Raw genomic sequence first — 26,128 nt, 5'->3', positions numbered from 1 at the left:
AAGTTTCTTGGTGAAGCATGATTTAAGTTTCTGATGAAACAACTCATTTCTATCCATCATTGTGTAGCTACACATTCTTTTTGAATGTAATTGTTCATTCTTGTTCTCAAATCTCCTTCCCTCCTTTATACTTTTTGCTACTTTCACATGGCTTTGAAGGCGTTAGCTATGTTCAGTAAGTACTTTTCGACAAAAGTTCATGTCAAAAAAAAAGTAGTATGTGAGGAAACAGAATAAAGTGACAACTTTTATTAACCTAACATCATAATCAGAAATTCAAATACAATCTTTTCATACAGTGTTGTTCAACAGTTACTATAGAATCCCTTCTTTTCATCATGAAATTTGGCCAAAGAAACTCATTAAGAAACATTTAATAGTCATATACTTTACCCTCACTCATTCCCCACATTTTTTGCCAGTTCATGTTTTATTGAATTAGAGAAAAACAAAATTTTCATTATTTACATATGGACCGTAGTATTCAGAATTACAATTAATCATTTGAGTACCACGACAAACAAAACTAAAAGGCATGCAAGTCCCTTAGTTCCAAAAGTGTTTATTTAGTGTAGCGTCACATACAAATTAATATAGCTCAATCTATTGTAAAGTTTGGTTGAGAAAACAAACAATAAGCATTAACTAGTAATAAATGTATAATCTGTATGCATAGTTTATGTAGTCAATCAAAGTTTCAATTTAATGCAAAATGAATTAATTTTACATTTGGTTACATTAAGCTTTATTTGTGTTGGTAGCAGACAACTGTAATTAAGACTTACAAAGCAGCAAAAATAGTCCATAACTGGCCTCAGTTAAATGTTGTATTACCGAAAGATAGCATCTTTCACATTCCAAAATGTGGCCCAGCCCTGAAAACTGAGATTATGTTGCTGAAAAACAAGATTCTACTTTGCCTGTAATTGCTTAATTTTATGTGGTAATCTTATTACTAATTTTTGTCTCAAATATTGAGAAACTCTTTCTTTTAAATTTATTGACCAGAAATGAGGCATAGATCAAAAATGTCACTGGAGACCACTAATTCCACTATTAATTTTTTGGTTTTGGATAAGCACCTTGAGATACATATCAAATCCTGGCCGTTATTCCATCCCTCAATACCTAAAAGTTAGGTGTCTGGCTTTCCATGTGCAGACCTGAACTCTACAGTTTGGTAATGGGGCTTTCTGTTGGTTAGACTGGAAGCAGGAGTCCTGGGTTCCAATCTGTGCTTTAAAGCTTGTTTCTATACTTTACATTAGAGATTAGTCAGAAAATACAGCTGCTCCTATTTTATTATTTTAAGCAAAAACCTTTTAATTGCAAGGAGGTTAGAGTCTAACAAACAAAAAGTAACGAATATATTATCAGCAAGGAAGACAGGGAAGGAAGCAGTAATCTTCATTTACCTGCATGATCACACTGAGTAACAGTATGCAAATACAGTCAAGATTAAATTTCTTTACTTTGGAGTTTTAAAATTACAAAGTGACTTAAAATAACTTCAGTGAAACCTCATCTATTACCCATGGGATAAATATAGAAATTTCTTATTTTTTCTATTGAACAACAACACCTTCCCAAATTTTAAAATTTTTATGGACTCCACAAATGTGTAGATACCAAACACATCAGATCAATGCATTCTGTTTGCATATGCCATTTTACTCAGGAAAGAATTTAACTCCACCAATTCCCTTATTTATCAGCACTAATACATTCAGTTGATACATCAGCTTCTTCTTGAAATTCAAACATAATAAAATTGCTTGCCTTATAGCAGACTAGAAGAAAAAGCAGGCAGTAACAAATGACTGAAATAAGATAAGGTCCAGATGATAGCATATGACACCCAAAATTACTCAGAGAAAGATTCTCAGGAATTGTACTTTTTTTAGATGGTTAAGTACTTCTGAGCTACAAATTTATAATAAAGATGACATAGCATCACGTAACTTTAGGGCACTTGTTGGCTGAACTCTGGCCATGCCTTAACAGTCAAATAAATATAAAGGCATACCTAGACCAGATTAACTTTCCATAATGCTACTGGTTCTCTGCCAACACCGTACAGTTTTATAAGCTTTCCTTCTCACTTTGAAAAACGCTGATATTAATTTCCTACCACTGTGCAAAAACACGTAACATGTAACATGTTATAACAAATAACATAACTATACAAAGGAAACTGAAATTACATATATGCAAAGCTCTGAATGATGAAGTAAACAAACATCTATTGGGAGGAAAATTTTTGCAGTTTACGTGTAATAATCTTAAGGTTTATTTATAAATACAGCTGATCAGATTTCAGACACAGGCCTTGGAATAGCTGCCTAAGCAAAGACTGTTGTAGACACCTTGCCTGACTGCCAGCTTCTGCTTCAGAGTTTTCAAAAGGTGCTGTGTCATATCTGCCAACTTTTTGTGGATAACGTGATGTGCCTAAATAACATGAGGTGTCTAGAACAGCATGAGCCACCAATTAAGCATGACTTCTAAAGATAATATCCACTTAAACAAAGAAGCTGTCACATGACAGGACACTACTGCGACGTGATGGGTGATTATCAAAATATAAGCATAGATTTCATTTGCTTCTTTCTTCCATGTACAGTTTTAATAGAATGGACACTTTCTGCTTTAAATAGAACAAATACAGAAGAATTTAGTAAATAATGTAAACATTCCATTACCTTGCACTGAGTTCTATATGAAGTCAAAAGTCACTGGAACTGTCTCTATTCTAAGTCCTCCAGTTTGCACAGTTAGGTCAAAAGAAGGGGATATAAAGTGTTCTGAGAAGCAATGCTGGTTTGGCATAAAATTTTTGCACTTTGCAGAGCATACCCATTTTTTTTTGTTTGATCTAAAGGGTATCTGTGAAATAAAGGAAAAGAAGAAAAATAAAAACTTGAAATAATAGCATATGATAATGAATTTTATTTTTAATCATGCAGTGCTTCCATAAAGAAGTATGATGGTTCTGGGACATGGGAAGTGAACAACAACTCAAGCTGAGAATTCTAACTGGTGTGAAATAAAGTGAAAGCAGCACATTAGCTGCTAAATAAATCCTTCACCATTTACCCTACAAAAAGCAGAAAAGGGCAGTGATCTTTTCCAAGTTTTGGAAACTTGGCAAGTCTGCAGAGACTTTTAGCACACATGCTCATTGCAAAGAAATTCCTGGTAACAGAGCTAGAACTTTGAGAAGTCAGGATTTGGGACTTTTCAACGAGACACCAGCTTGCTTGTGCTTGACAAAAGCTTAACAGCTTATTTGAAACAAAGCTTCTCCTGCAGAAGAATGCCATCGCTGCTTGCCTGACAACACTGTGGCAAGAGGTGGGAGCCCCCAAAATGCACGGACAGCTGGCATGAGCATACTCAAACTTAGAGAAATCAAGTAAAATAAATAGTCTTATTCTAAGGGAGTTTCCCTCATTGCTTTACCCTCTTAGATACTTGCTTCTTATTCCCATCATAGAAGTTATTAGGGCTGATCTGAGCTTCAGTACAGTAACAGGCCAGGAGCGCTCCCTAGAAACCTCCCTCTGCAGCAGCAGCACTTCGGCCACTGGGAAGGAGTTGGCAATTGAAGGCCTCCTGCCTGACAGCTGGAGACAGACACTATACCAGCTGCTTTTCCTTCTTTAGAAGTCAGTGCGCAGCTCGGGGGGAGGCGGAACACAGGCCTCACCACAGGAGAAAGCGCCGTGAACACCTCCCTCCCCGCCCCGCCCCGCGCTATAGCGAGTCCCAGCGCCCCGGAAGAGGCCCCCGCCCTGTGCCCCAGGAGTGCCGGGCTTGCTGCTGTCCCGGATGGTTACAGGGGAGGAGGGGAAGCTGCCATTGACGCTCCTGTTGCAGGCTGCGGCACAGCTCACCACCGCCACGCAGTCCACGGGCACCGCTTTACCTCCCCCCTACCCCCCTCCGCTCCGTCCCTCGGAGCGCTCGCTTCCCTTCCACAAGATGGCGGCCTTCTCGCCTCCTTCACCAACATGGCGGGTCGGACTCCCATTGGCTCTGTCGCCCACCACCGCCCCGCTATGGGCTGAGCCACCGGCTTTCCCCGCCCCCCTCCCTCACGGGAGGAGCAAGGCCTGCCGTCTGCCCCCCTCCCGCTCAGAGCTGGGAACTACATTACCCAGGATACCCAGCGCTCGCCGAGCCTCCCCCCCTCTCCCCCCAACCGCGGGCTGAGGCCCTTTTTCAGCTGCGTAACCCAACGCTCGCTCTTCCCCGTCGGGCAGCGGAGCCAGGCGAGGCCTCGCGAGAGCAGCGGGCCAGGGCCCAGGCGGGCGGCGGCGGCGGCGCGCGGGGGGAAGGCAGGGCAGCGCCGGGGGCGAGGCGCGGCGCAGGGCCGCCCTGCGCAGGAATCGAAACCGCCCGTGCGGCTCGGGCGGGCCGCGCTGTGCCTCGCCGGGACCGTTGGCCTGGGCCCTATGGCGGCAGCCGAGGCGGCGGCCGCCCCTGCGGAGGCGGCGCTGGATCCTAGCGGGCTCTCCCCGAAGGAAGAAGGGGAGCTGGAAGACGGCGAAATCAGCGACGATGACAACAACGGCTCCTGGCCCTGCGGCGGCGGCGGGGCCGAGCCCGGCGGCGGCGGCGGCCTCGTCACCAGCAGGCCCTACTCGCGGCGCAGGCCGCCTCCCGGCCTCCGCGGGGGCATCTCCCTCTCCTCCTCCGCCCGGCGTTTCCCCCGCTCGCGGCACCAGCCGCCGCCGGAGATGGGCCACCTGCACGGCCACGGCGGCTATCGGCCCAAGGACTCGTTCCGCTCCCACCCGCCGCCGTTGCCGGCGCCGCGGATGCCGTCGGGCTCGCACTCCGAGACCGGCCCGCGGCTCTCCTTCTGGGAGCGCAGCCACAACGCCCTGGACCGATTCCGCTTCCGCGGCCGGCCCTACCGGGGCGGCGGCCGCTGGGGAAGGAGCCGAGGCGGCGGCGGCGACCGGGGCGGCAACCCGCCGGGCAGGCCGCCCGGAGGGGGAGGCGGCGCCGGGTTCAGCGGCAGCCAGGGCTGGAGGGAGCCCTCGCCTCGCAAATGTATCCTTGAGACGTGAGACGGAGCGCAGGCGGGCAGTAGGCCGCGCTGCCGGGGTGGGCCCGGCCTTAAACGTGGCCGACAGCCCTGCGGGAGGGACCTTCCCGTCTCTTGGACTCCCGCAGGGGCAGCGGCCGGGGCAGCACCCGAGCGCGCTCCCCTCCCCCGGCTGTTCCTCCAGGAGACGCTGGTGGGAAGCGGGATTATTTCTGTGAACTGACTGGCAGCCGGGCCGAGCAGTCCCGTTTAGGGAAAAGGGAAAAGTGTAGCTTGAAACAAAGCCGTAGTCGATTATATCGCAGGTAGTTACTTTTCTAGCCTGAAGCGCAAATATTGCGGAGCGGGGTCAGTCTTTGGTGAGGCAGTTTTAATGTGTATATAATTAAAATGTCACAGTTGTAAAACTAAAACCCTAAGCTCGTTAATTTCCCATATTGGGCAATGAAGGATCCACTGTTCTTTTCATTTTTGCTTACAGCCCTTCAGAGGGTGTTACATATAGCTGAAGTCAAGCTCAGAGCTACTTTTTAAACCGAGCTTGAACTGAGACTGTATGCATAGAGTATGTTTTATATGGGACATGTGGGTAGATAATATGAGAAAGCCCTGTTTCTGTATAAAATCATATATAGCATTGCTTGATTTTTCCTACTTGTGCCAGGACCTGAGGCTTTGAAAGCTACTTGTTGAATCCTTCTATTATTTTAGACCCAGGATCACTTACCCATGTGTTAACTTTTTTACTGGAATATGAAGAGAATGTGTAAAATAGTGGTGAAGGCAGGTTCTTATTTAACTTCATCTGGTAGTGATAGGACCTTACTGAAGTCTTTATACAAACTCTTCATTCAAGAATATTTTCTTATCTTGAGAGGCAGCAAGTGAATATGTGATTCGCACAAGGTCACACAGTAAGACAGTTTTAGTACTGAAAATAGATTTTTAAGTCTCTTAACTCGCAGTGTTGCCCTGAGCACCAGAAAATGGTGGCTTTCCATGCAGCGAGTAGTTTGTGGGACAAAAAAACCCACCCTTAACAGACCTTGCAGAGCTTGTTAATACTAATATAAAACCTCTTTGTTCTTCTTAATTAAAAGAACATTCAGAAACTGATAGCTTCATTTTCAAAGCAAAAGAAATAAGTGAGACAATCTCTCTTAATGCCTAATACTAATACAGCTCTCTTTATGCCTAATACTTACACAGCCTTATGTTTAAACATTACAGAGAAGGATCTAATGCTACTGCTCCTTAATAAATGATGTTCAATTGTTTGTGGGCCATATAGTGAAGGAAGAATCATGAATTTGTGTGTAAAATATTACTTGCATCTTTCTTCCTTCATTTCATACCCTTTCACCTAAAAGTTGGAATTACACTAGCCCCAGATGTTAAGGTACCTTCATGTTGCTGATACTAGTGGAATAGGGTCATAATTTGTAGGCACAACTTCAGAAGAGGCTTTCACATCAATTGTTATGAGGAGGCTTGTGACCTGGAGTGGTGTTTAGATTTTCTCATGGAAAGTGAAATACTTAGATCTATTAAGACCTCCATTTTTCTTCTTTATTCTTGATTTGCTTCTTGGAACTAGTACTTTGCACATGCTACATGGGAGCATATGAATGAGAGTGTATCAGTGACAGGATGGGATGCTTATTTTCTAGAATTCTTTGGGTATTAGCTTTTAATAGGCTTTTTTCCCCCTTGTTTCTTCCAGTTTCTAGCAACCTTAAGATTAAGGTCTCCGGATAAGTGTTCTGCAGAAATTCTTATTTAGAGAGAGAACTGTGGGATCTTGAGTTTGAAACATGGGACGAAATGTCACTTGACTTTGCCATTGAATTCTGAACTTTTTCCAGTATGCTTTTTTTTTCCCAGTTTCATCAGTTGGTCTATCTATTTTTCATTGTATGATGAAGGTTTTTCTGAGTTGATTGAAGAATAACTATTTTTAACACATTCTTATCTGCCTCTTATAACTCTCTGTAGTCTTGAATTTATGGATAGAATCATGTATTAAAAAATTACATGTATGAAACATTTATAAGAATTTGTGGTGAATAGTCAGAGGCTAACCAGTTCATTATCATAAGCTTAAAAGACATCTCAGATCTTTCTGTCTTGTTCCCCAGCTATAGATAACCCTAGAAACCTTATTGAAATAGTTTTATATCAAATAATTGTTAGACTTAACTAATGTTAAATCACTTAACTAATTTTGGAATCCTCTATGAATACTCACTAAATCACTAGTGCAATTATGTTTTTTCTGAAGTAGAAATAAGTTGAAAGGTAATTTGGCAAATATGCCTGTTATAATTTGGTGTTGTGCTGTGCACAGCTCTTGATACTGTGATGTATTTTCAACTTACGTACAGAATTCATTCAGATTATAATAGCTGGTGCTTGATTGCCTTTCAGATTTTTTTTTCTGTAGTTTATCTTGACTAATACCTAGTTTTTGTGCTAGAGCTTCTGTAAGCAAAAAATTTCCTAGTATTACAGAAGTTGTTTTTGTAGGATACATACCAGGATTCTTAAATTTGTGTTAACTTCAACACAGTAAAACAATCCAAGTTCTTGATGCCTATTGGAAGCAGAAGACAAATATGAAGTATCTTCCTCTTTGTTCAGTATCCCTGTATTCAAATATTTTAGCTTTGTTTTACTCTGTTTATTATTTTAAGAGATGATATCAGTGCAAAAGCATTTCAAGTTGCTTAGAGAGTGAGTCAGGTGTTATCACAGGGAGTTGACACTGAAAGTTGAATCAATCAAACCTGACTCATTAGTGGCCTAAAGTATTTTTTCCCCAGAATCATTTTTTTACTGGATGTTTTTGCTTTTTAAGTTTCAAGTGAAAGTAAAAGGAATTGAATGCTAATGGGGAGAACTTCTAGGATCTTCTGGCTGCTTTTGGCTGTATGTTTCCATTGCCTGCCTTGGGTAACTTGTCAAAACAGGCATGTAGACTATCTGTTGAGTGTGCATAATGAACCTGTTCTGAGTAATTGATAATTCCAACCCTCCACTTAGCATTTATTTTAATATTTTGTGGCAAATGTTTAGCCCCGTTTCTCCCCCACCCCCCCCAGTTTGATTATTCTATACCTCACCCCATTTATTAGGCTACAATTACTGCAGCTTTTAACTGTGCTGTGGCTAGATCTTATTAGCATTTTATGAAAGGATAAAATGAGAGAGAATGAATTTAGCCTGTCTTTTTCAAAATGTCAAACGTGAAGTCAGCAGCAGAGATACTAACTCTGGAAGTCTGACTTACCTTTCAGGTGAGCTGTGGTATGGAACCTGCTCAGTATTAGAGCTGCTGTTCCAACAGGGTGATGTGAGCAAGAGAGAAGACTCCTAAGCAGTTTATGAAATTGTATTTATTAAAATACTTTGTTGATTTGTTATATATTAATAGCAGATGTATCTTTCTACGTGCTGCTCTTATTGATTTAAAACTGACAGTTTTTCAAGCTAGGCTTGAGGTAAAATTGAAATACAATGTATGAGAATGGGTTTTAAGTTCTGTTTGTCATAATTCTGTCTTCATTGGTAGTATATTATTTTAAGGTTATAAATATTTTAATCTTACTTTTCTTAACCAATAATTCAGCTAAAACGTTTGGAAGGTCCCCATCAAGAAAACAGAACTACTCTTCTAAAAATGAAAACTCTGTGGAAGAAAGTTTTGAGGATCTGCTCTTAAAGTATAAGCAGATACAGCTTGAGCTTGAATACATTAATAAAGATGAAAGACTGGCCCTGAGCAACAGGGAAGAAACTGAGCAACAAGATGATGATAAAACTGTAGACACTGAGGACCAAGTAACTGTAGAAAATGACAGTATTACAACGGATGCTATAAAAGAAGTATCTCCTGAGGAGAAAAATCAGGTTATATCCTTTCAGGCATTTGAACTAAAACCTCTCAGACAAAAACTGCCTACACCAGCTGAGAGAAGCAGATTAAAAAAAGTCAAAGAAGGAACAAAGCAGTCATCGCAAAAATCTGAAGTCACAGAATCCAGCCAAGGTAAGTATTTGTAAAGTTCTTTTAGCTTGCAATTTAAGCATCTCTTTATTTATTACTATTTGTTTGAGAATAGTCTATTTTTTAATTTAAAATACTGGATTGTATTTTTAAAGGAATTAACTCTAAGTCTTTTGTCAGGAATTCTGTGATGGGTGCTTATATCACTAGTATTCTGATGTGCTTTTTTAGAAAGATTAATGGAAAGAACTTGTTTCCAGGAAGTTTGAAGATGAATGAAAAAATGTCATCTATTTATTTTTTTTTTCTTTTCTCATAGTTATAAACTTAGTTGCCCACTACAGCTCAAATTAAGATGATGTTTCATGCAAGAAGATAAATTCTCTGTTTCTGCTTTTAGTAGCATGACTCCTCTCTTTTCTTCCCTCAGCAGAGGCTGGGTCTTCAGTGACAGAAAATTATGGCAGAAGGAGCTCTAAATCTGGATATGACATGTTGCTGAACTATAACCCCCAAAAGAGAAATCAACCAATTCTTAATTAGCCAGTTATAATTCCCACTCATGCTTCTTCCAAAGAAAGAGAAATGAGTATTAAGCCAGTAGTGTTTTAATAATCTGTACAACACTCAGTTTCTTTTCCTAAAGTAACTTGGAGTTCAAGTAACAGTGTTTTACTTTTGTAAAGCTCAAATGTAGCTTTATGATGAATGGTGCTTTACCATGGTAGCTTTGTAATTTTTTTTTCACTATGAAGTGGCATGAGGAGAACCCTTTAAAATTTTAATTCTGATTTTGACAAAATGTTACTCAAGATTTTAAGTGATATATTTTCTTCCTATTTTAATTAATTCCTTGAAATTGCTTTCAAGTGCATTTTTTTAAATTTGTGTCTTTTATTATACTAATGGATAATCTGGTAGAAAAGGAAGGACAGGACTTGAAACAAGACTTGAAGGTTGTAGTTGTTGTTCATAGTGCAAAATCATTGACTTTCACTTAAGAATTTTCCTTCCGTTTTACGTAGTCAATTCTCTTCTGCTAATGCAAAAATATTTAATTCTTATTTTGAACTGACAAATATTTGATCTTTTTATTATGTGTTTTCTTTAGTTAATAAGTGTTTATGGGACTTTCTCACCAGAATTATTTTGGTCATAACTGATATTCACAAATAGTTGAGGAATCTTGTTGTTCAGGAATGGAAAGGGTTTACAGAAGAAATATGTATCTGGAGGATAGATTAAGCATGTTGAATAAAACTGAGGTAGTTCTGGACTCCAGGTGGGAGAGAATGATATTTCAGACACGTGAACTAGTTAGCGAGAAACAAGTTGCCATGTTCAGCTGACCTGTAGTTTAAGTCATAGAATCATAGAATGGTAAGGTTGGAAGGGACCTCTGGAGATCATCTAGTCCAACCCTCAGCATAGCCCCCTGTGGGGATTGAACCCACAACCTTGGCATTAGCAGCACTGTGCTCTAACCAACTGAGCTAAACCTGCCCCCAATCTTTGAAATTCCTTTTAAATCTGCAGCGAACTAAAGCAGTTTGCTTAAACTGCCTGTTCTTAGGCTTCACCTAATTCTAAAAAAGGTGGCTTACCATGGCTGAGGATGTGCTAATGCATATCACATATCATCTTATGTTAGCTAATCTGTCAGTGTGCCCACACCTTCAATTTGAGTGGGAAGAGACAAAGTAGTAAATGGAGAGATTAAGAAAGAGTACAGGTGAGTAATTTGGAAGAAGATGAAGTAAGGTAAGACTAGAACATTGAAAGTCAGAATGATTCATATCTTAAGCATGAGAATATAGGAGACAAAACCTGTAAAGGAACTGAAAGAGAAGGCCAATCATTAGTAGTTAAACCACCTAATTCTGTGTATTTTTCCTTCATATCTTTCCCATTATTTTTTTTAATTGTCTCTGCTGATGTAGTGGAAGATACGAAAAAAACCAACAGATCTTGATAGCAGAATTAAACAGCCTTTAGGAAGAGAATAAAGCAGACTTTCTGTAATGCAAAAGAGCTATTCTAAAAGCAAAACTTCGAGCAGTGGACGTTGTGTACCTTGACTTCAGCATGGCTTTTGACACCGTCTCCCATAACATCCTCCTAGAGAAGCTCAGGAAGTGTGGGTTAGACGAGTGGACAGTGAAATGGATTGAGAACTAGTTGAAGGGCAGAGCTCAGAGGGTTGTGCTCAGTGGTGCACAGTCCAGTTGGAGGCCTGTGGCTAGTGGAGTTTCCCAGGGCTCAGTACTGGGTCCCATCCTCTTCAACTTCTTTATCAGTGACCTGGATGAGGGGGCAGAGTGCCTCCTCAGCAAGTTTGCTGATGATACCAAACTGGGAGGAGTGGTATTTTGATGATGTAGATTTTATAGAATGTAGGTTTTATAAAATGCATTAAGTTCACGTTAATGATTATTAATGTACTGAAATACATACAGTATATTCTGTTGTATACAGTGAATCAATGATGTTGATAAAGTATCTTCATATGGATTCAATTTTCAACATATTTTTAGTGTAGTTCTGTTTTGAGTCTTATGACAAACTCATTCAAAACCATGGTATTTTTCTTCTGAAAGGTACAGAAGACAAAGAACAAACATTAGTGCGAAAGCTTAGCACTTCAGATGTTACATCTGAAAAGGTAAGAAAGTGTTCCTCTGTAGCTGAGACTTACTGTGTTAAGATATTCTGACGGCTTTTTCCCAATTGCAGTCGACAAACATTTTGTGAATAAGCTGCCTCTTCCTAAGGAACAGCTCTGACCCCTACAGTAGGATTTTTAAGCTTTGCCTTAGTTAAAAAATTTTGAGACAGACTTTAAAAGACTTCTTGAAAAGTGTACTCATTAATGTACTCATTAAATGATGTTTCTTGACTTTTTATTTATTCATTTTTTTGTCTTCTTTTAAAGTTGTTTGATGATGAGGAGGAGATGTCTGAATTACAGCTTAGGCTCCTTGCCCTCCAGTCTGCTAGTAAAAAATGGCAGCAGAAGGAACAACAGGTGATGAAGGAAAGCAAGGAGAAATTAACAAAAACAAAAACTGTAACACAGAAAGTCAAAACCAGTACAAAAACACACTCAAAGAAAACTAGTGCTACAGGTAATATGTTTAATGTTGTTGAAATAACTATCAATAGTATGTCTTTTGAAATAAAACAAAAATGCAATACATAGTGTGAAATGGTGGGGGCCATGCCTTTGATCTTCTGTATAGAACCTCTGTTATTCACAGAATACTTCATGTTCCTGAAGAATGTAGGATTTGGAGAACCATTTAGATAATGTGAGGTTGATAACTTTTTTTTTTTCATTTAAAGCCAAGCAAGCTTTGAGGAAACAACAGATGAAGATGTCGAAGAAGATGCAGCAGCAAAAGGAACAAGACAGACGTCAGAAAGAGGAAGATCAAAGGAAACAGGAGGAGGAGGAGGAGAGAAGAAAAAGAGAAGAAGAGATCAGAAAAATTAGGGACCTCTCAAATCAGGAAGAGCAGTACAATCGGTTCATGAAGCTAGTTGGAGGAAAGAGGAGATCGAGAAGCAGGGTAATTAATTTTTAATATGGTATTGAAGTGTTATGTAATCATGAATGATTCCTGCTTTTACACTTCTTTGCTCTCCCTATTCACCTACCCACCCCTCAAAAAAAGTATTTCAGTAGATAGTATTTTATCCCTTGCTAGCTAGCTATTCCCTTTGGTTTCAGTATGGTTTTGCATGAGTTATACACTTGCAAATCAGTGACAGATAAGCGTTCTCCTTGTAAAGGTATTTTGGGACATGGGATATTTGGGACAAAGCATGAGGACTAAAGAACAGTTTGTAATTTCATATGAATCAATTAACAAAATATTCTAGGCTTTCATCTCTATTAGATTGCTGTTTTGTCGCCATATTTTCAAAATTATTCTGTCTTTAGAACTTCAGTGGCTCGCTTCATTCAAAATATGATCTTTTTAAGGTTTGCTTCTGTGGTATTTTTCTGATCTGTCAAGGTACAAAACTTGCTCAGACACAAAACATAGCTGATTACTTAACTCATCCTATAATGAAGCTGGTGTTAAATTGATAATGTATGAGAGAGTTACAGCAGTGATCATCTTGCTGCATCTGTAGATATCTTCATTCTTTCATCTTGAGACTGGTAAAAGGCACTTGAATGGGTTGTGTTCTGTCTTAAAACATTGGTACGTTACCAAAAATACATATTTCCTTAGCATCCACTTTTTTCAGTATACTCTTTATGTACAACTGTTGCGGTTAGATGCATGAAGTGGCTAGAGTTGCTGATACTGTATTGAGAAATGGACAATTGCGTGAGCTGCGGCTCCCTATTCAAGGCTGTGTTATATAAGAGTCCTCTAATAAATGGGAGACTGAGGCTTGAAATGTGTGACTGTAAGTGCTAAAAACATAAAAGCAATCAAAATGTCTACTGTAAACCTCTGAGATACAAATTGAGAAATAATACTCCCCCCCTTATGCATATTTTCATGCTCATTGAACTTTCATTGTCATCTGTATAGCATTGTGCATCTGTTAAACAGTGTTTTATTAGTTGATGGTGCCTTGGCATGTCACTCCGGGACAACGAAAGGATTTTTCACCTGAGACAACAGCTTTAGAACAATTAGAATATGTTTCATCTAAACCTTCAATTTTTGTCTTTACTTAAAGATGATTCTTGTGCACGTCTGCCTTATTTCTGACAAGTGTAGCTTAGGTATTACTGGTAATTACCATGACAGATTCACTGAAACAAGAATAATTCAATTCTCTTTGGCTATTACAGGACTATATGACCATGGCAATTTGCTAAATATGTAATGACCTGCTCTGTGTTCAAACACTGCTTTTATATGTCATGGCCTCTCCCCCCCCCCCCCCCCCCCCCCCCCGCTCTGAAAAACTCTAGTTTTAAAACTGGTCTTTTATTTGTTGAGTTGCAGTCAGCCATGGATTTGATTAAAAGTTCACTTTCAGCTTGCTCTTTTTATATACACCAAGTGGAATTGTATTAGTAAAGCAACTATAATACAAAACTTGATTGTCTACCTTCTAAAATTCAGTTTTAATTAGTTTACTTTAAAAGAATAATGGAAGACAGCTAAACTAAATACATGTTTTTGTATGTTTAGTCTTCAGATACAGACCTGAGATGGTCTTTAGATAAGCAATCTACAGATAGCGCAGGAGGGATATATCAGTATGATAATTATGATGAAGTCGCTATGGATACAGATAGCGAAACTAACTCTCCAGGTAAGTCTTTTTTCCAGTTTTTCTATATGATGGTTGATTAAAAATGGTCAAAAAGTATGAAATGAGCTATAACTTTAGAAGGAAACTCATTCTTTTGAGATGACATGCACTCATACGGCTATAGAACTATAATACTTCAATATACCTGCCCTGTTTTTATGCAGATTATTTTCAGGCATCTATACTGTCACGACCTTTTGAAGATCTTCAGGCTTACATTTTTGTAATTGCAGTAATGTGAAGTATGTTCTTTTACTTTCCAAAGCAGTTGTATAGAAAGCAGAATCCCCCAGGTGTTGACTGAGTAGAAAGCACCTTTGCAGGAAGGGGCCTGGTGGACCACAAGCTGAACATGAGTCAGTAGCATTCATTTGGGTGAAAAAGGCTTACTGCAGCTTGTGCTGTAGTACTGAGACTTATTGGGCTGAGGAGGGGAGGCTATTAAGGGAAGTGCTTATTCCCCTCTGATAAACACATCTGAGGACTGCATCAGTTTTTGGTTTCCCAGTATGAGAATGATACTGATTTACTGGAAAAGAGTCTAGTGGAGGATAGTGAAGTTCATTAAAGACTGGAGCACATGATATGTGAGAAGAGGCTGGGAGAGCTGAGTTTGTCTTGAGAAGAGAACGATGAGAAAGGCTCTTACTGCTTTCTTCAACTATGTAATGGGCAGGCTATAGGGGAAAGCAGAGGCAAACTCTTCCGAAGAGTGTGCCGCAAAAGAACACAAACAGGCAACATACAAAAATTGTAACAAAAGAAATGCCAGTTGCATATAAGGAAAATATTTTTTCCAAGGAGGATGGTCAGACACTGAAACAGGTTACCTGAAAGTGTTGTGCAGTCTGTATCCCTGAAGATATTAGCTTGACTGGATAAAACCCTGTGCAACCTGATTTGTCTTCAGGGCCAGTCCTGCTTTGAGTGCCTAAGTTGGGCCAGATGACTTCCAGAGGTCTCTTTCAATCTATTTTATAACTTGAGTCATAGAGTCTTGCTAAAGCTTCACTAAGTGCACTTCTATTGGCCATAGTTACTCGTTGTTCATTTATTTTCATTTTTTCCTCTTTCTTGTCAACTTTCCTTACTCATTAGTTTTCTGACGTACTGTACCCGCTATTTTAATATGTAAGCGGTGTGAATCTTTTCTTGATGAAGCATCTATCGGCTCTATCAGTTTCAGCATTGCATTTGGTCTGCCTCTGTCCCCATTTGTATTGTATCTCTAGTAGCCAGGAGTAGTAGGAATCACTATGTTGAGATTTATAATTTAAAAAGTCATTGTGAGTTAAATCAAATATGAAGGCTGCACAGCTGGGGAGTACTTGTTTCATATGCAAGGTAGAAACAGGGCAGGTAACAGTATTCTGATTTTCTTTGAATATATGTAAAAGAAACTATACACCATGCTTAGTCTGGTGTTACTTTTAAAGTTATGTGTATTAAAAATTTGTCTGTTTCTGCTGCAGTAAATCAATTTAATTATAAAAGGAAATGGCTGTTCAACAATTACCTACCCAATTTCTTATTTGATAAATTTTGTTTTTAATTACAGCTTCTTCTCCAGTACAGCCTCCTTTCTTTGAGTGTCCAGTAGGATATTTTCCACCTCCAGTACCACCAATTTCCTTGCCACTGCCACCTCCAATTCCAGTAAGTAATCTTGGAAGGAAACTCTTTTTGAAAATGTTAATGATTCTCATTTAGTGTCTTATTTCTAATCCTAAAGTTAAGCTTAAATTTAAAAGTTACTTGATACAATTCTGAACTTTGTGATTCCCTTGAAATATTTACTAGATTTATGGTTGCTTTTTAAACTATTAATTTGAGATACTTTTGGCTGATCCAGTTTCCACTTCAGTGGAGGTGCTCTCTGAGCTAAGAATTTCTCTTCGTTGTTATTAGAACTGTGTTATTTCATAACAGCAAGCAAAACTTGTCTAAAGCATTTTGGAAAAATAATGGATTGGAATTTTAAGTGTAAAGGAACTTTTGCATCTTATCTCTAGGACATGTATGTAGATATGCTTACTCTCTAGCTCATTCCTTGGGGAGAGGGGAAAAAAAACAAAAACACTCACCAAACAAATTGTAGCTTATCACAATCCTCCTTTCCATCTTTATGCATTTTGGCTCTGTGCTGTCTGTCTTGTCACTCAAGAGTTCATGTGACAATGAAATTAGGCTTTTCTATCACACCACTGTTTTCACTGAGTGTATGTGAAACTCTTTAGGAAAGCCATATAAATCTGTCTCCTGAGATGACAGATCCCAAATTTTTGACTAAAAGAAACAGTTGCTTTTTTTGTTTAAGATGAATTTATAAAACTGTATCAGAACTTTTTAATGCAGAGTAAATTAATTCATTGGCACTGACCTACCAGGTCAGCCACGTTTTTATGGCCAGTTCTGAATTCTCATTTATACTTAGTTTGGATATCCTTATTGTTTCCAGCATCTTGGTAACTAGTAAGAATTTAGCACCGCTAAATCCACTGTAGTTTTAATTAGTTCTAAACCATGAAATAACTTGTGTAGCTTCACCTCTGATAAATAATCCTTAAAAAAGTTTCAAAACTTTCAAATACTTATTTTCCTTTTTATCTCAGCCTGTACCATCTTTGAGTCAGCTTTATGTGGATGGCATTTCTTGTATTTCACTTGAACCACCTCCACCTCTCCCACCTCTTCCACCTGAAGAACCTGAGCAGCCACCAAAACCTCCATTTGCAGATGAGGAGGAGGAAGAGGAGATGCTCTTAAGAGAAGAGTTACTCAAGTCCCTAGCCAACAAACGAGCTTTCAGATCTGAGGTACTTCACTGGTTTTTTGAATGTAAACCTCTAGATGGCAGTCTCTAGCTAAAACTAAAGACGACTTACTAAGTGAGGAATACAGGCTCCTTCTATGCTGCCTTTTTGTTGCCTTAAAAACAAATTTTCTGAATTTCTATCACCCTCTTCTTCCCAAAAGAAACAAAATTTAAAAACAACAGAAGATATCCTTAGAGTTTGTAACTTGCAGCTTTTTTTTTTTGTTCCTGAAGGAATTATGAAACTTCAAGGTACTGAAATTTGAACATTTGATGAGAACAGAGATTTTATTTTCTGCTAAGTTGTTTATTATTTAACAGTCAGTTAAGAAACAAAACATTTGAACTTTGTTAATTCTCTAGCAAATGGAATTGTAAGAAACCTGCCAATTCTAACAGTTAACGTTTCGGGGGGGGGGGGGGAAGGAGAGGAGGGGGAAAAGGAGAAGGGAAGTTTGTGGGTTTGAAAATTCAGAGTGTTTTTTGGCAGCATTAAAAGGTCACAGGTCTCCTGCGTAGTTAACCTGTGAATAACTTGCATATTCTTGGATGCATTTTTTGGTGTAATCAGAGAATTGCAAGATCTGTGCCTAATGTTCAGACAGTGTGTTTAATTTGTGCTTTGGAACTTGGATTTGTATCTTTTTTTTTTCTTACGCTTACTTTTTTAAGTAGCTGTATATAGTACGTGTTCTTACGACTACCTTTCCTACTTATTTTATTAGGAAACTTCAAGTAACAGTGGTCCACCTTCACCTCCTGTTCCAGATAATTTTCAATCTGTGCCAAGAAGCAATCTGTCCGCAGTCAGTATTAATACCGTGTCTCAGCCACGGGTACAGAATACAAAGTTTGTCAGAGTACCAAGGCCTCCCCGAGCAGTGATCACAGTAAGCAAATATTGGTGCTTTCTCTTAGTATGACAAAAAAATTGAAGCTGTCCCGAATTCAAGTGAATAAGCAAATACACTTAAGTTTTTCTAGTGATCCAGTGCAGAGCAGTGTAGCATCAATTAAACACATGAACTGCTGATTAACTTGATAATTTGTATGCTCTTATGTTCTGGAAAGAATTTGACCCTGATTAATAAAGAATTTAACATTTTAGGACAGCATCAAAACAAGCATCTTAAGTCAGATGAATGTGGGCTTATGCATTCCAGTTGCAAATACATATTCAATTCATGGAACCAGGCTAGTGTTGGTTTGGAGTAAAATCTGTGAAATGCATAGAGTGATCATCAGGTCCTCAGCACCAACAGGTCTGTGCTTGTTGCACCACCTTACTTGCTGATGTAGGTGATAACTACTAGAGCTGAGTAATTTGCACTAGTTACAGGTACTATTTTGTTTAAAATCCACATATGATATATAAATTTTCTATATCCCAAGCTATTTCAAAGAACTTACGGCCAAACTAATGTTTGCAACAGACTAGTCAGAAGATATTTCTTTGTATTTTTTTAAAAAGAAAATGAAAGCAGTATCAATGACTCCGATCTATTTAAGCGTTACTGAAATTTGTGTTGCTTATGGTTTTATTAACTCTAATAGTATTTGATACTTCTTAATAGAGCCTAAAAAATGAATTTGTAAGAACTTATTTTTTGAATTGGAAATTAATGATTTTTGCTATGTGATCATCACTAGATATACACAGGAGTTCAAAAATAAGGCTGTTAACATACAAATTGTTCAGATTCCTGAAATCTAATTTCATAGCTTTGGGGGCTTGATGGCTTTTGCGTGTTTGAGTATGCAGTACCATATTTCAGAACAGCCTTTGAGTTACAGACCCTTCTCATTTTACTTGTGGAGTTGAAGACCTCTGCCTAGTGAAATAGCTTACTGACATTGCTTTGCTTATTCAATTACTTCTTGCAAACCTTTTTTAATGTAGTTGTGGACATTCTGGAATTTGTTTACCACAGACTGAAACTGTGTCCTAGAACAACAGGAAGAGATCCTGCATTACAGCTGCAGATATTTCCCAATTTAAACATAATTTTATTTTGTGCTTTAAAAGATGCTTGAAATTAGAGTGACCCTGTTTTGAGTTGGAGGTTAAACATGTATAACTATTTTATTGTCTAAATCTAGATCTACCTTAGGAAGAGAGGATTTAAAATGTCACTAAATTGACTCGTCAAACCAAGGCTACATAACATCTTAGGCTAATCTAAATTCTTTGTTTCTTCATCCTTTCTTGTGCTGGGGTAGGCAGTCATCTGATCTTTAATGAGCGGGTTCAGTTTGCAGTGTTGGCAAAAAGTCATTAATCTTGTTACATATGTTCTTTATGTACAGTTGATATTCTGCCAGTTTAACTGCCTGAACAGCTTACTGACAGGTCAGCTAAGTATAACTGTTGGACAAGAGGCATCAGAACTGTGTGGCACAGGTGAGGGAGTTCTTGTACATGTGCCACAGTATTTCTAGTGCAAACCGGATTGTTACTTCTCAATTACTTAAAGATTTTGCTTGCAAATGGCAGATGGTAATTTTCTTTATTACTGAAATAATTCGAATTGTAAGTTTGGGAAGGTCAGAAGTTGTGATAGTGGAGCCATAAAAATGCTGCAAATAACAGTGAATAGGTTGAAAATATTACATTCATCTTACAGTATAAAGACTGGATGCTAGAGAGAGTTCCACAACTACTTAGTTATTTTTGGTCCATTCTGGAACTGATGTGTCATACTGTGCCATGCACTAATAAGGAGTTAACCTTCTTATTTGGTTATCTTCTAGTAAGTACATACTCAGTTGTGTCTACTTTCGTATTTTTTTGTTCTTGTTATAAAACGTTCTGTTCTTCCCCTCCCTTTTTGCCCTCTTTCCTGACAGCTTCCAAAGCACAAGTCTGTTGTAGTTACATTAAATGATTCAGATGATAGTGAGTCTGACGGAGAGCCCTCTAACTCAACTAATAGTGTATTTGGAGGACTGGAATCTATGATAAAGGAAGCAAGGAGAAATGTTGAGGTAAACATTACCGTTATTTAATAACTTCTTTGTAATGATTTGTATATCTTGACTTTAGCAAGGCGTTCGACACTGTCTCTCATAACATTCTCCTAGGCAGGCTCAGGAAGTGTGGGTTATATGAGTGGAGAGTGAGGTGGATTGAGAACTGGTTGAAGGGCAGAGTTCAGAGGGTTGTGCTCAGTGGTGCAAAGTCCAGTTGGAGGCCTGTGGCTAGTGGCGTCCCCCAGGGCTCAGTCCTGGGTCCCATCCTGTTCAACTTCTTCATCAGTGACCTGGATGAGGGGGCAGAGTGCCTCCTCAGCAAGTTTGCTGATGATACCAAGCTGGGAGGAGTGGCTGACACACCTGAGGGCTGTGCTGCCATTCAGAGAGACCTGGACAGGCTGGAGAGTGGGCGGAGAAGAACCTCCTGAGGTTCAACAAGGACAAGTGCAGAGTCTTGCACCTAGGGAGGAATAACTCCCAGAAGCAGTGCAGGCTGGTGGCTGACCTTCTGGAGAGCAGCTCTGCAGAGAAGGACCTGAGAGTGCTGGTGGATGACAAGTTGACCATGAGCCAGCAATGTGCCCTTGTGGCCAAGAAGGCCAATGATCTCCTGGGGTGCATTAGGCAGAGTGTTGCCAGCAGGTGGAGGGAGGTGATCCTGCCCCTCTCCTCAGCCCTGGTGAGGCCTCATCTCAAGTACTGTGTCCCGTTCTGGGCTCTGCAGCATGAGAGAGACCTGGAGCTACTGGAGAGAGTCCAGCGTAGGGCTACGAGGATGATCAGAGGGCTGGAGCATCTGCCCCATGAGGCTGCAAGAGCTGGGCCTGGTTAGTCTGGGGAAGAGAAGCCTGAGGGGGGATCTTGTGTACAAGTACCTGAAGGGAGGGTGTTAAGGGGGTGGGGACAAACTCTTTTGCAGTAGTGCCATGCAACAGGACTAGAGGCAGTGGGTAAAAACTGAACCACAGGAAGTTCCGCCTGAAAATGAGGGGGAATTTCTTCCCTGTGCGAGTACCAGAGCACTGGACCAGGTTGCCCAGAGAGGTTGTGGAGTCTCCTTCTCTGTAGATGTTCAAAGCCAGCGTGGATGCAACTCTGTCTAACGTGCTCTTGGTGACCCTACTTGAGCAGGGTTGGGGCTAGACTAGATGATCTCCAGAGGTCCCTTCCAACCTTACTGGTTCTGTGATTCTTTGCTTGTTGTTCGGAGTATAAAGTTTAGAACTGGGTCAATAAATACTGGATTACATCAAAAATGGGCAAAAATGAGTGCACTACACTTGTCTGGACCATTACCTTGTGGTTTGTATTCCACAAGCTGATTGAAATGTTTCTTTGGTTATGAAGAGTATTGTGTAGATCCAATCTGTAATATATTTTGGTTTCATTTTTTTTCAATTAAAACTGAGTTTATCTTTAATTACTAATGGAAAAGAAAGAAACCACTGACTTAAGATCTTACTTGCCTTGAACAACCTTAAATATTTGCTGAAGTGCCTCTTAGAAATAGCAGTCAAATAGATGTATTTCATTATCACTCACATAAGTTTGATTTGGACCTCTTTATAACAGGCCTCAAAAATCAAAGCTGCTCCAAAATCAGAAAAAGAAAACGATCCAATGAGAACTCCAGAGGCTTTGCCAGAAGATAAGAAGATAGAATACAGACTCTTAAAAGAAGAGATTGCCAGGTATAACTGAGTTTTATTGTTGCTGAAGTAAAATTTTGTGGTGCATTACTAATTTATTTTTGTAACTGGAAGAAAAAAATCAAAGTCCAAAAAACCTTTTTGTTACCTTCATTTCCCCCCCCCCCCCCCCCCCCCCCCCCGCCTTCTTTTTTTAGAAAGACCAATGAAAGTCTTTAGGTTTGAACTGACTGACGGTAGTTGAATGTAGTTCTGGAAAACTTTCTCTAACTTGAAATGTTACTCTTAGTAATTCAAAGACGTTAAAGCATGTGGAATACACAACAAAGTGAATGTTAATGAAGTTAGTGAACATCTTTGCTTTTACCATCTCTGTTTTAGTCGTGAGAAACAACGTTTAATTAAAACTGATCCACTGAGGAACAATACATCACCTGCAAATTCCGATGGTGAAGTTGATGGAATTGGTAGAATAGCAGTAGTGACTAAGCAAGTTACAGAAGCAGAAGCAAAGCTTAAGAAAAACAAGTAAGTCTTACTATCATAGATTCTTCCTTTACTTAGAAGAATTAAAGCTGTAAATAACTTTTTTCATTGAGTAGCCTTTAATAGAGCTGGGCTTAGTTTTCTGTTTTCTTGAACTATTCAATCAATATGATTTCTAACACTGACTGCTTTCAGCTGTGTTTTCATTCATTGACCAGAACTTCATTTCCTCTATTCAGTAACTGAAATGTGGAAACATAAGCATACTTCTCACTTCTCAGTACGCTTTCTTGGAAGGTAGAGTGCCTCACTGTTTGAGATATGCCTGATGGATTTAAATGAATTAGTATTTTCTTTGTAATAGGTATGCTATTTGAAAGTTTTCTTCTTAAATATGCCTTTTTCATGTTTCTCACCCTTCCTCCCAAGTTGCTGTGGAAAAGCATTTAAAGTGCTTTGCGAACTCCTTTTCTGTTCTTCTTGTTAATCGCTTATTACTACATGGAGTTTTGAACAAACTGGTTTGTGTTGGACACAAACTGAAACAGAAGTTTTCCCTGCTTTCATCCACCCACTTCCTCTGAGTCTGCGTCTTGCTCCTTTTGATGCATAGTTTTCTATCTTTAAACACTGCTGTGGCCTTGTAGTATGGCTTGTAGTCTGCTGGTGTGTGTATACCCTGGAAAAGGATCAGGTTTTTAAGTAAAACAGGTAGGTTTTTGGATGTCTTGAAACTAAAAATGGCATTAAAGATACACCACTTGCTTATCTTCCACTTGCCCTCGTAGTTATGTTTTCATCTAATTTATACAGAGTTGGTGAAGTTGGTTACTGAAATTGTATGTATGGTCAGTACTTACTGTCTCATAGATGCTAAGGCTTACTTGAGAAACAAGTTTTATTTGATAGGTGAAAAACAGCTTTTTAAGAATTACAGATGAGCAGTGATAGCTGTGAAACTTCACTCTGAAATTTTTGTTTTGGCTTTCCTATTTTTAGACTTCTCCTGATGAAGGATGAATCTGTCTTGAAACATTTGTTGCAGCAAGAGGCGAAGAAGAGAGAGAATGTTCGAATTGCTGAAAATAAGATTAACAAGCTGGCTGAACAGCTACAAGCAACAGAGAAGATCCTGAATGCTAATAAGATGTTTCTCAAGAAGCTTCAGGAACAAGTAATTTTAATTTTGGAATCTTTGTGTTCTGTGGCTAGGAATGTCGGAAAGGGAACCTTGATGATTGATTTTTTTTTTTTTTTGGATTAACTTAATTCATTTCTATATCTTTTAATTGCGTAATTGCGTTTTATTATGTGATGCTATCTGAAAGTTGCATCTTACTATTGTACTTCTTTTTTCCAGATTCATAAAGTTCAGCAACGAGTTACAGTAAAAAAAGCTCTGGCATTAAAATACGGGGAAGAACTTGCTCGAGCAAAAGCAGTAGCAAGCAAAGAAATTGGGAAACGAAAACTGGAGCAAGATCATCTTGGAGTAAGTCTGTCGCATGGTCTTAAACCATGCTGTACTTTAAAAACAGTAGCAGTTTTGGCTAGGAATTGCAGCTCAAATGGTACTTCAGGCAAATGGGAAGACTTTCCAAAAGCACTGCTTGATCTTTGTTCCATTTTTTTTAATAATTCAATAGAAAAACCATTAAGCATTTAAATAAGAAAACTGTTAAAAGCCTTCATTTCCTTGCTAGACGTATGCTGTAAATAGATCCACAATAAGAGAAATTTCGACCTGTAGCCATCAAGCACATTGTTAAACGTAGTAAAGGTACTGAAGTGGACTCTTGATTTCATTCTTCTGAAAAATCAAAATGTAGAAAAACAGGGCTTAAATGCTTTTGTCATTTTTTTTTTCTCACGTGTATTTGTTTTGTAGATCACCTTTTAAATGTAATCAGAACTTCTGTTGAAGACTTGTATACAATATAGACTAATTTGTATTGAAAAAATCTGCAAACATGCCAATGGAGTTGTGGCAAACTATCTTGTGGTTTTCCTGCTGTTTATTGAAATTTTCTGTGAAGAGTTTAAAATACATTCTTACAAATTCAGAGTTAAATATGTTGCCCGTATTTAATTTGCCTCCTGTCAAAAGATCAGTAAGTAGGAGAATGAAATTAAGGGAATTTTTTTTCTTTTCAGCCAAGCAAAATGTTGAAATTGGAGAATTCCCCTGCATCAAGTCCAAAAAAGCATTCAGCAGAATTGATTGCACTAGAGAAAAAACGATTGCAGCAACTAGAATATGAATATGCGCTGAAGATTCAGAAGCTGAAAGAGGCCCGTGCACTTCAAACCAAGGAGCAATCAAATATTGCCCCTCATGCAGAAGAGGAATCTGAATTTGCATTACCTCAGCCATCACTTCATGATCTTACACAAGATAAATTGTCTTTGGACAGTGAAGAAAATTATTTTGATGATGAAGTTTTGTCTAATTCAAACCGAGAACGAAGGAGATCTTTCAGAGAATCTAATTCTTTTACTAAACCAAATCTTAAACATATGGACACCCCAAAACAAGAAACTATGAACAAACTTTCTAAAAAGGCAGCAGAGGAGCCTGAACTTTTCCTTGGATTGAATATTGAGGAACTTAAAAAACTTCATGCTAAAGCTGACAGCTTGAAAGAGCTGTTAATGAAAAGTACTGCCTTTGTAACACCTAAGGAGGACCTGTTATGTGGTCAGGTAAGTGCTTTAAAGCTAAACATTAAAGTTGTTTTTTATTATGTGGTATTAAAATTGATATTTATCACTTCATCTGTTTCTTAGGAAATTTCGGTGGATGTGGATTTTATTTCATCGCAAAATAAACAAACTGAAGTGAAACCATTTCCATTTGGACCATATCATAGTCCGCTTCTAGTATTTAAATCATACAGGTATGAGGATTTTAACAGCTGTTTTGACTTCTGTGTGTGTGTGTATATATATATATATATATATATATTTTTTTTTTTAAAAAAAAAGTCTTCACTGCTCTTCCTTTGTCTTTGGCATCAAGATTTGTTCAAATTTTAGTGAAAAACTTGACTATCCTGAAATAAATTTTCTGTAGTTCAGAGAATTGTATGATTTTTTTTTTTAGTTGCTTTTTACCTGTTTTGCTGGATCCTTTACTTCTGTACAGTATGCTGGTTTTATATTGTGTTGCATTCTGTTTCCTATAACTGGATTGCTGCCTGGTATACCTAAATTCAGCAATACTTGTTAAACGTTTGAAAACAAGATTTTTATATCCAATTTGAGGCAATCTGAAATCCAGTGAATGCTTCACAGTATTTTGATTATACCATCTTTAAACTTGCGTAGAATTTATATTGTTCAAATTGAGACTGAGCCACTTGTCCATGTGTGAGTTCCTGGTCAGTAGAAAGAGACATTACCAGTGATTCGTCTTAAAGTAGGTACCCACAGTTGTACTTCATTCCGTTGCTCTGACATGTCTGTCTCTTTCTGGTGACCAAAAGAGTCCTGTTTGTCCTCTTTAACTTCTAGAAGAAAAATCTGAAATACGAATTGGAGCAGTTACATCTTACGTGCTTAAAAGTACTTTATTTCACAGCTGTTAAATAGCAGAAGACAGAGCAGGAAATGGTGATGGAGTAGTTGGAGTAGTTCTCATATCCTCTTAGGTTGTAGATTATGAAAGGCTTGCTTCCTGAAGGAGCTAGGAGTCTTGAACTTGGCAATGTCAAACTTAGGCTACAGATTTAAAACAAGCGTCTGTCTACTCAGCTCAGACTGGTTTGTACTTGTTTACTAGTTTTAAAGTCTGTGTTTTGTGCTGTTTTATCAGGTTAATTTTTAGTATTGCACTTTATTACTCTCTTTGTCATTGA

General features: G+C 38.8%; 1 protein-coding gene across 3 annotated transcripts in view; it reads left to right on the top strand.

Moving 5' to 3' along the window:
* Window positions 1-4,375: 4,375 nt before the first annotated feature.
* The window catches only part of ZFC3H1 (zinc finger C3H1-type containing), a 41,401-nt gene continuing 19,648 nt past the window's right edge, over window positions 4,376-26,128 (top strand). For 2 of the 3 annotated variants that reach the window (XM_062584588.1, XM_062584595.1), the window contains exons 1-16: window positions 4,376-5,061; window positions 8,685-9,104; window positions 11,660-11,724; window positions 11,995-12,187; window positions 12,405-12,631; window positions 14,225-14,348; window positions 15,907-16,004; window positions 16,961-17,164; window positions 17,889-18,053; window positions 20,011-20,148; window positions 21,709-21,827; window positions 22,167-22,313; window positions 23,271-23,445; window positions 23,632-23,763; window positions 24,426-24,974; window positions 25,059-25,168. In XM_062584588.1, the coding sequence (XP_062440572.1) occupies window positions 4,458-5,061; window positions 8,685-9,104; window positions 11,660-11,724; window positions 11,995-12,187; window positions 12,405-12,631; window positions 14,225-14,348; window positions 15,907-16,004; window positions 16,961-17,164; window positions 17,889-18,053; window positions 20,011-20,148; window positions 21,709-21,827; window positions 22,167-22,313; window positions 23,271-23,445; window positions 23,632-23,763; window positions 24,426-24,974; window positions 25,059-25,168 (3,470 nt within the window). In that variant the 5' untranslated portion in view covers window positions 4,376-4,457. The remainder of the gene's footprint in view (window positions 5,062-8,684; window positions 9,105-11,659; window positions 11,725-11,994; window positions 12,188-12,404; window positions 12,632-14,224; window positions 14,349-15,906; window positions 16,005-16,960; window positions 17,165-17,888; window positions 18,054-20,010; window positions 20,149-21,708; window positions 21,828-22,166; window positions 22,314-23,270; window positions 23,446-23,631; window positions 23,764-24,425; window positions 24,975-25,058; window positions 25,169-26,128) is intronic. The other variant, XM_062584580.1, reaches the window with a different exon arrangement.

Source organism: Rhea pennata, chromosome 1, assembly GCF_028389875.1.
Source record: "Rhea pennata isolate bPtePen1 chromosome 1, bPtePen1.pri, whole genome shotgun sequence".
In the NCBI taxonomy this organism is placed as follows: Eukaryota; Metazoa; Chordata; class Aves; order Rheiformes; family Rheidae; genus Rhea; species Rhea pennata.
Note: the sequence above shows the minus strand (reverse complement) of the source record. Positions and strands in the feature narration are given on the sequence as shown.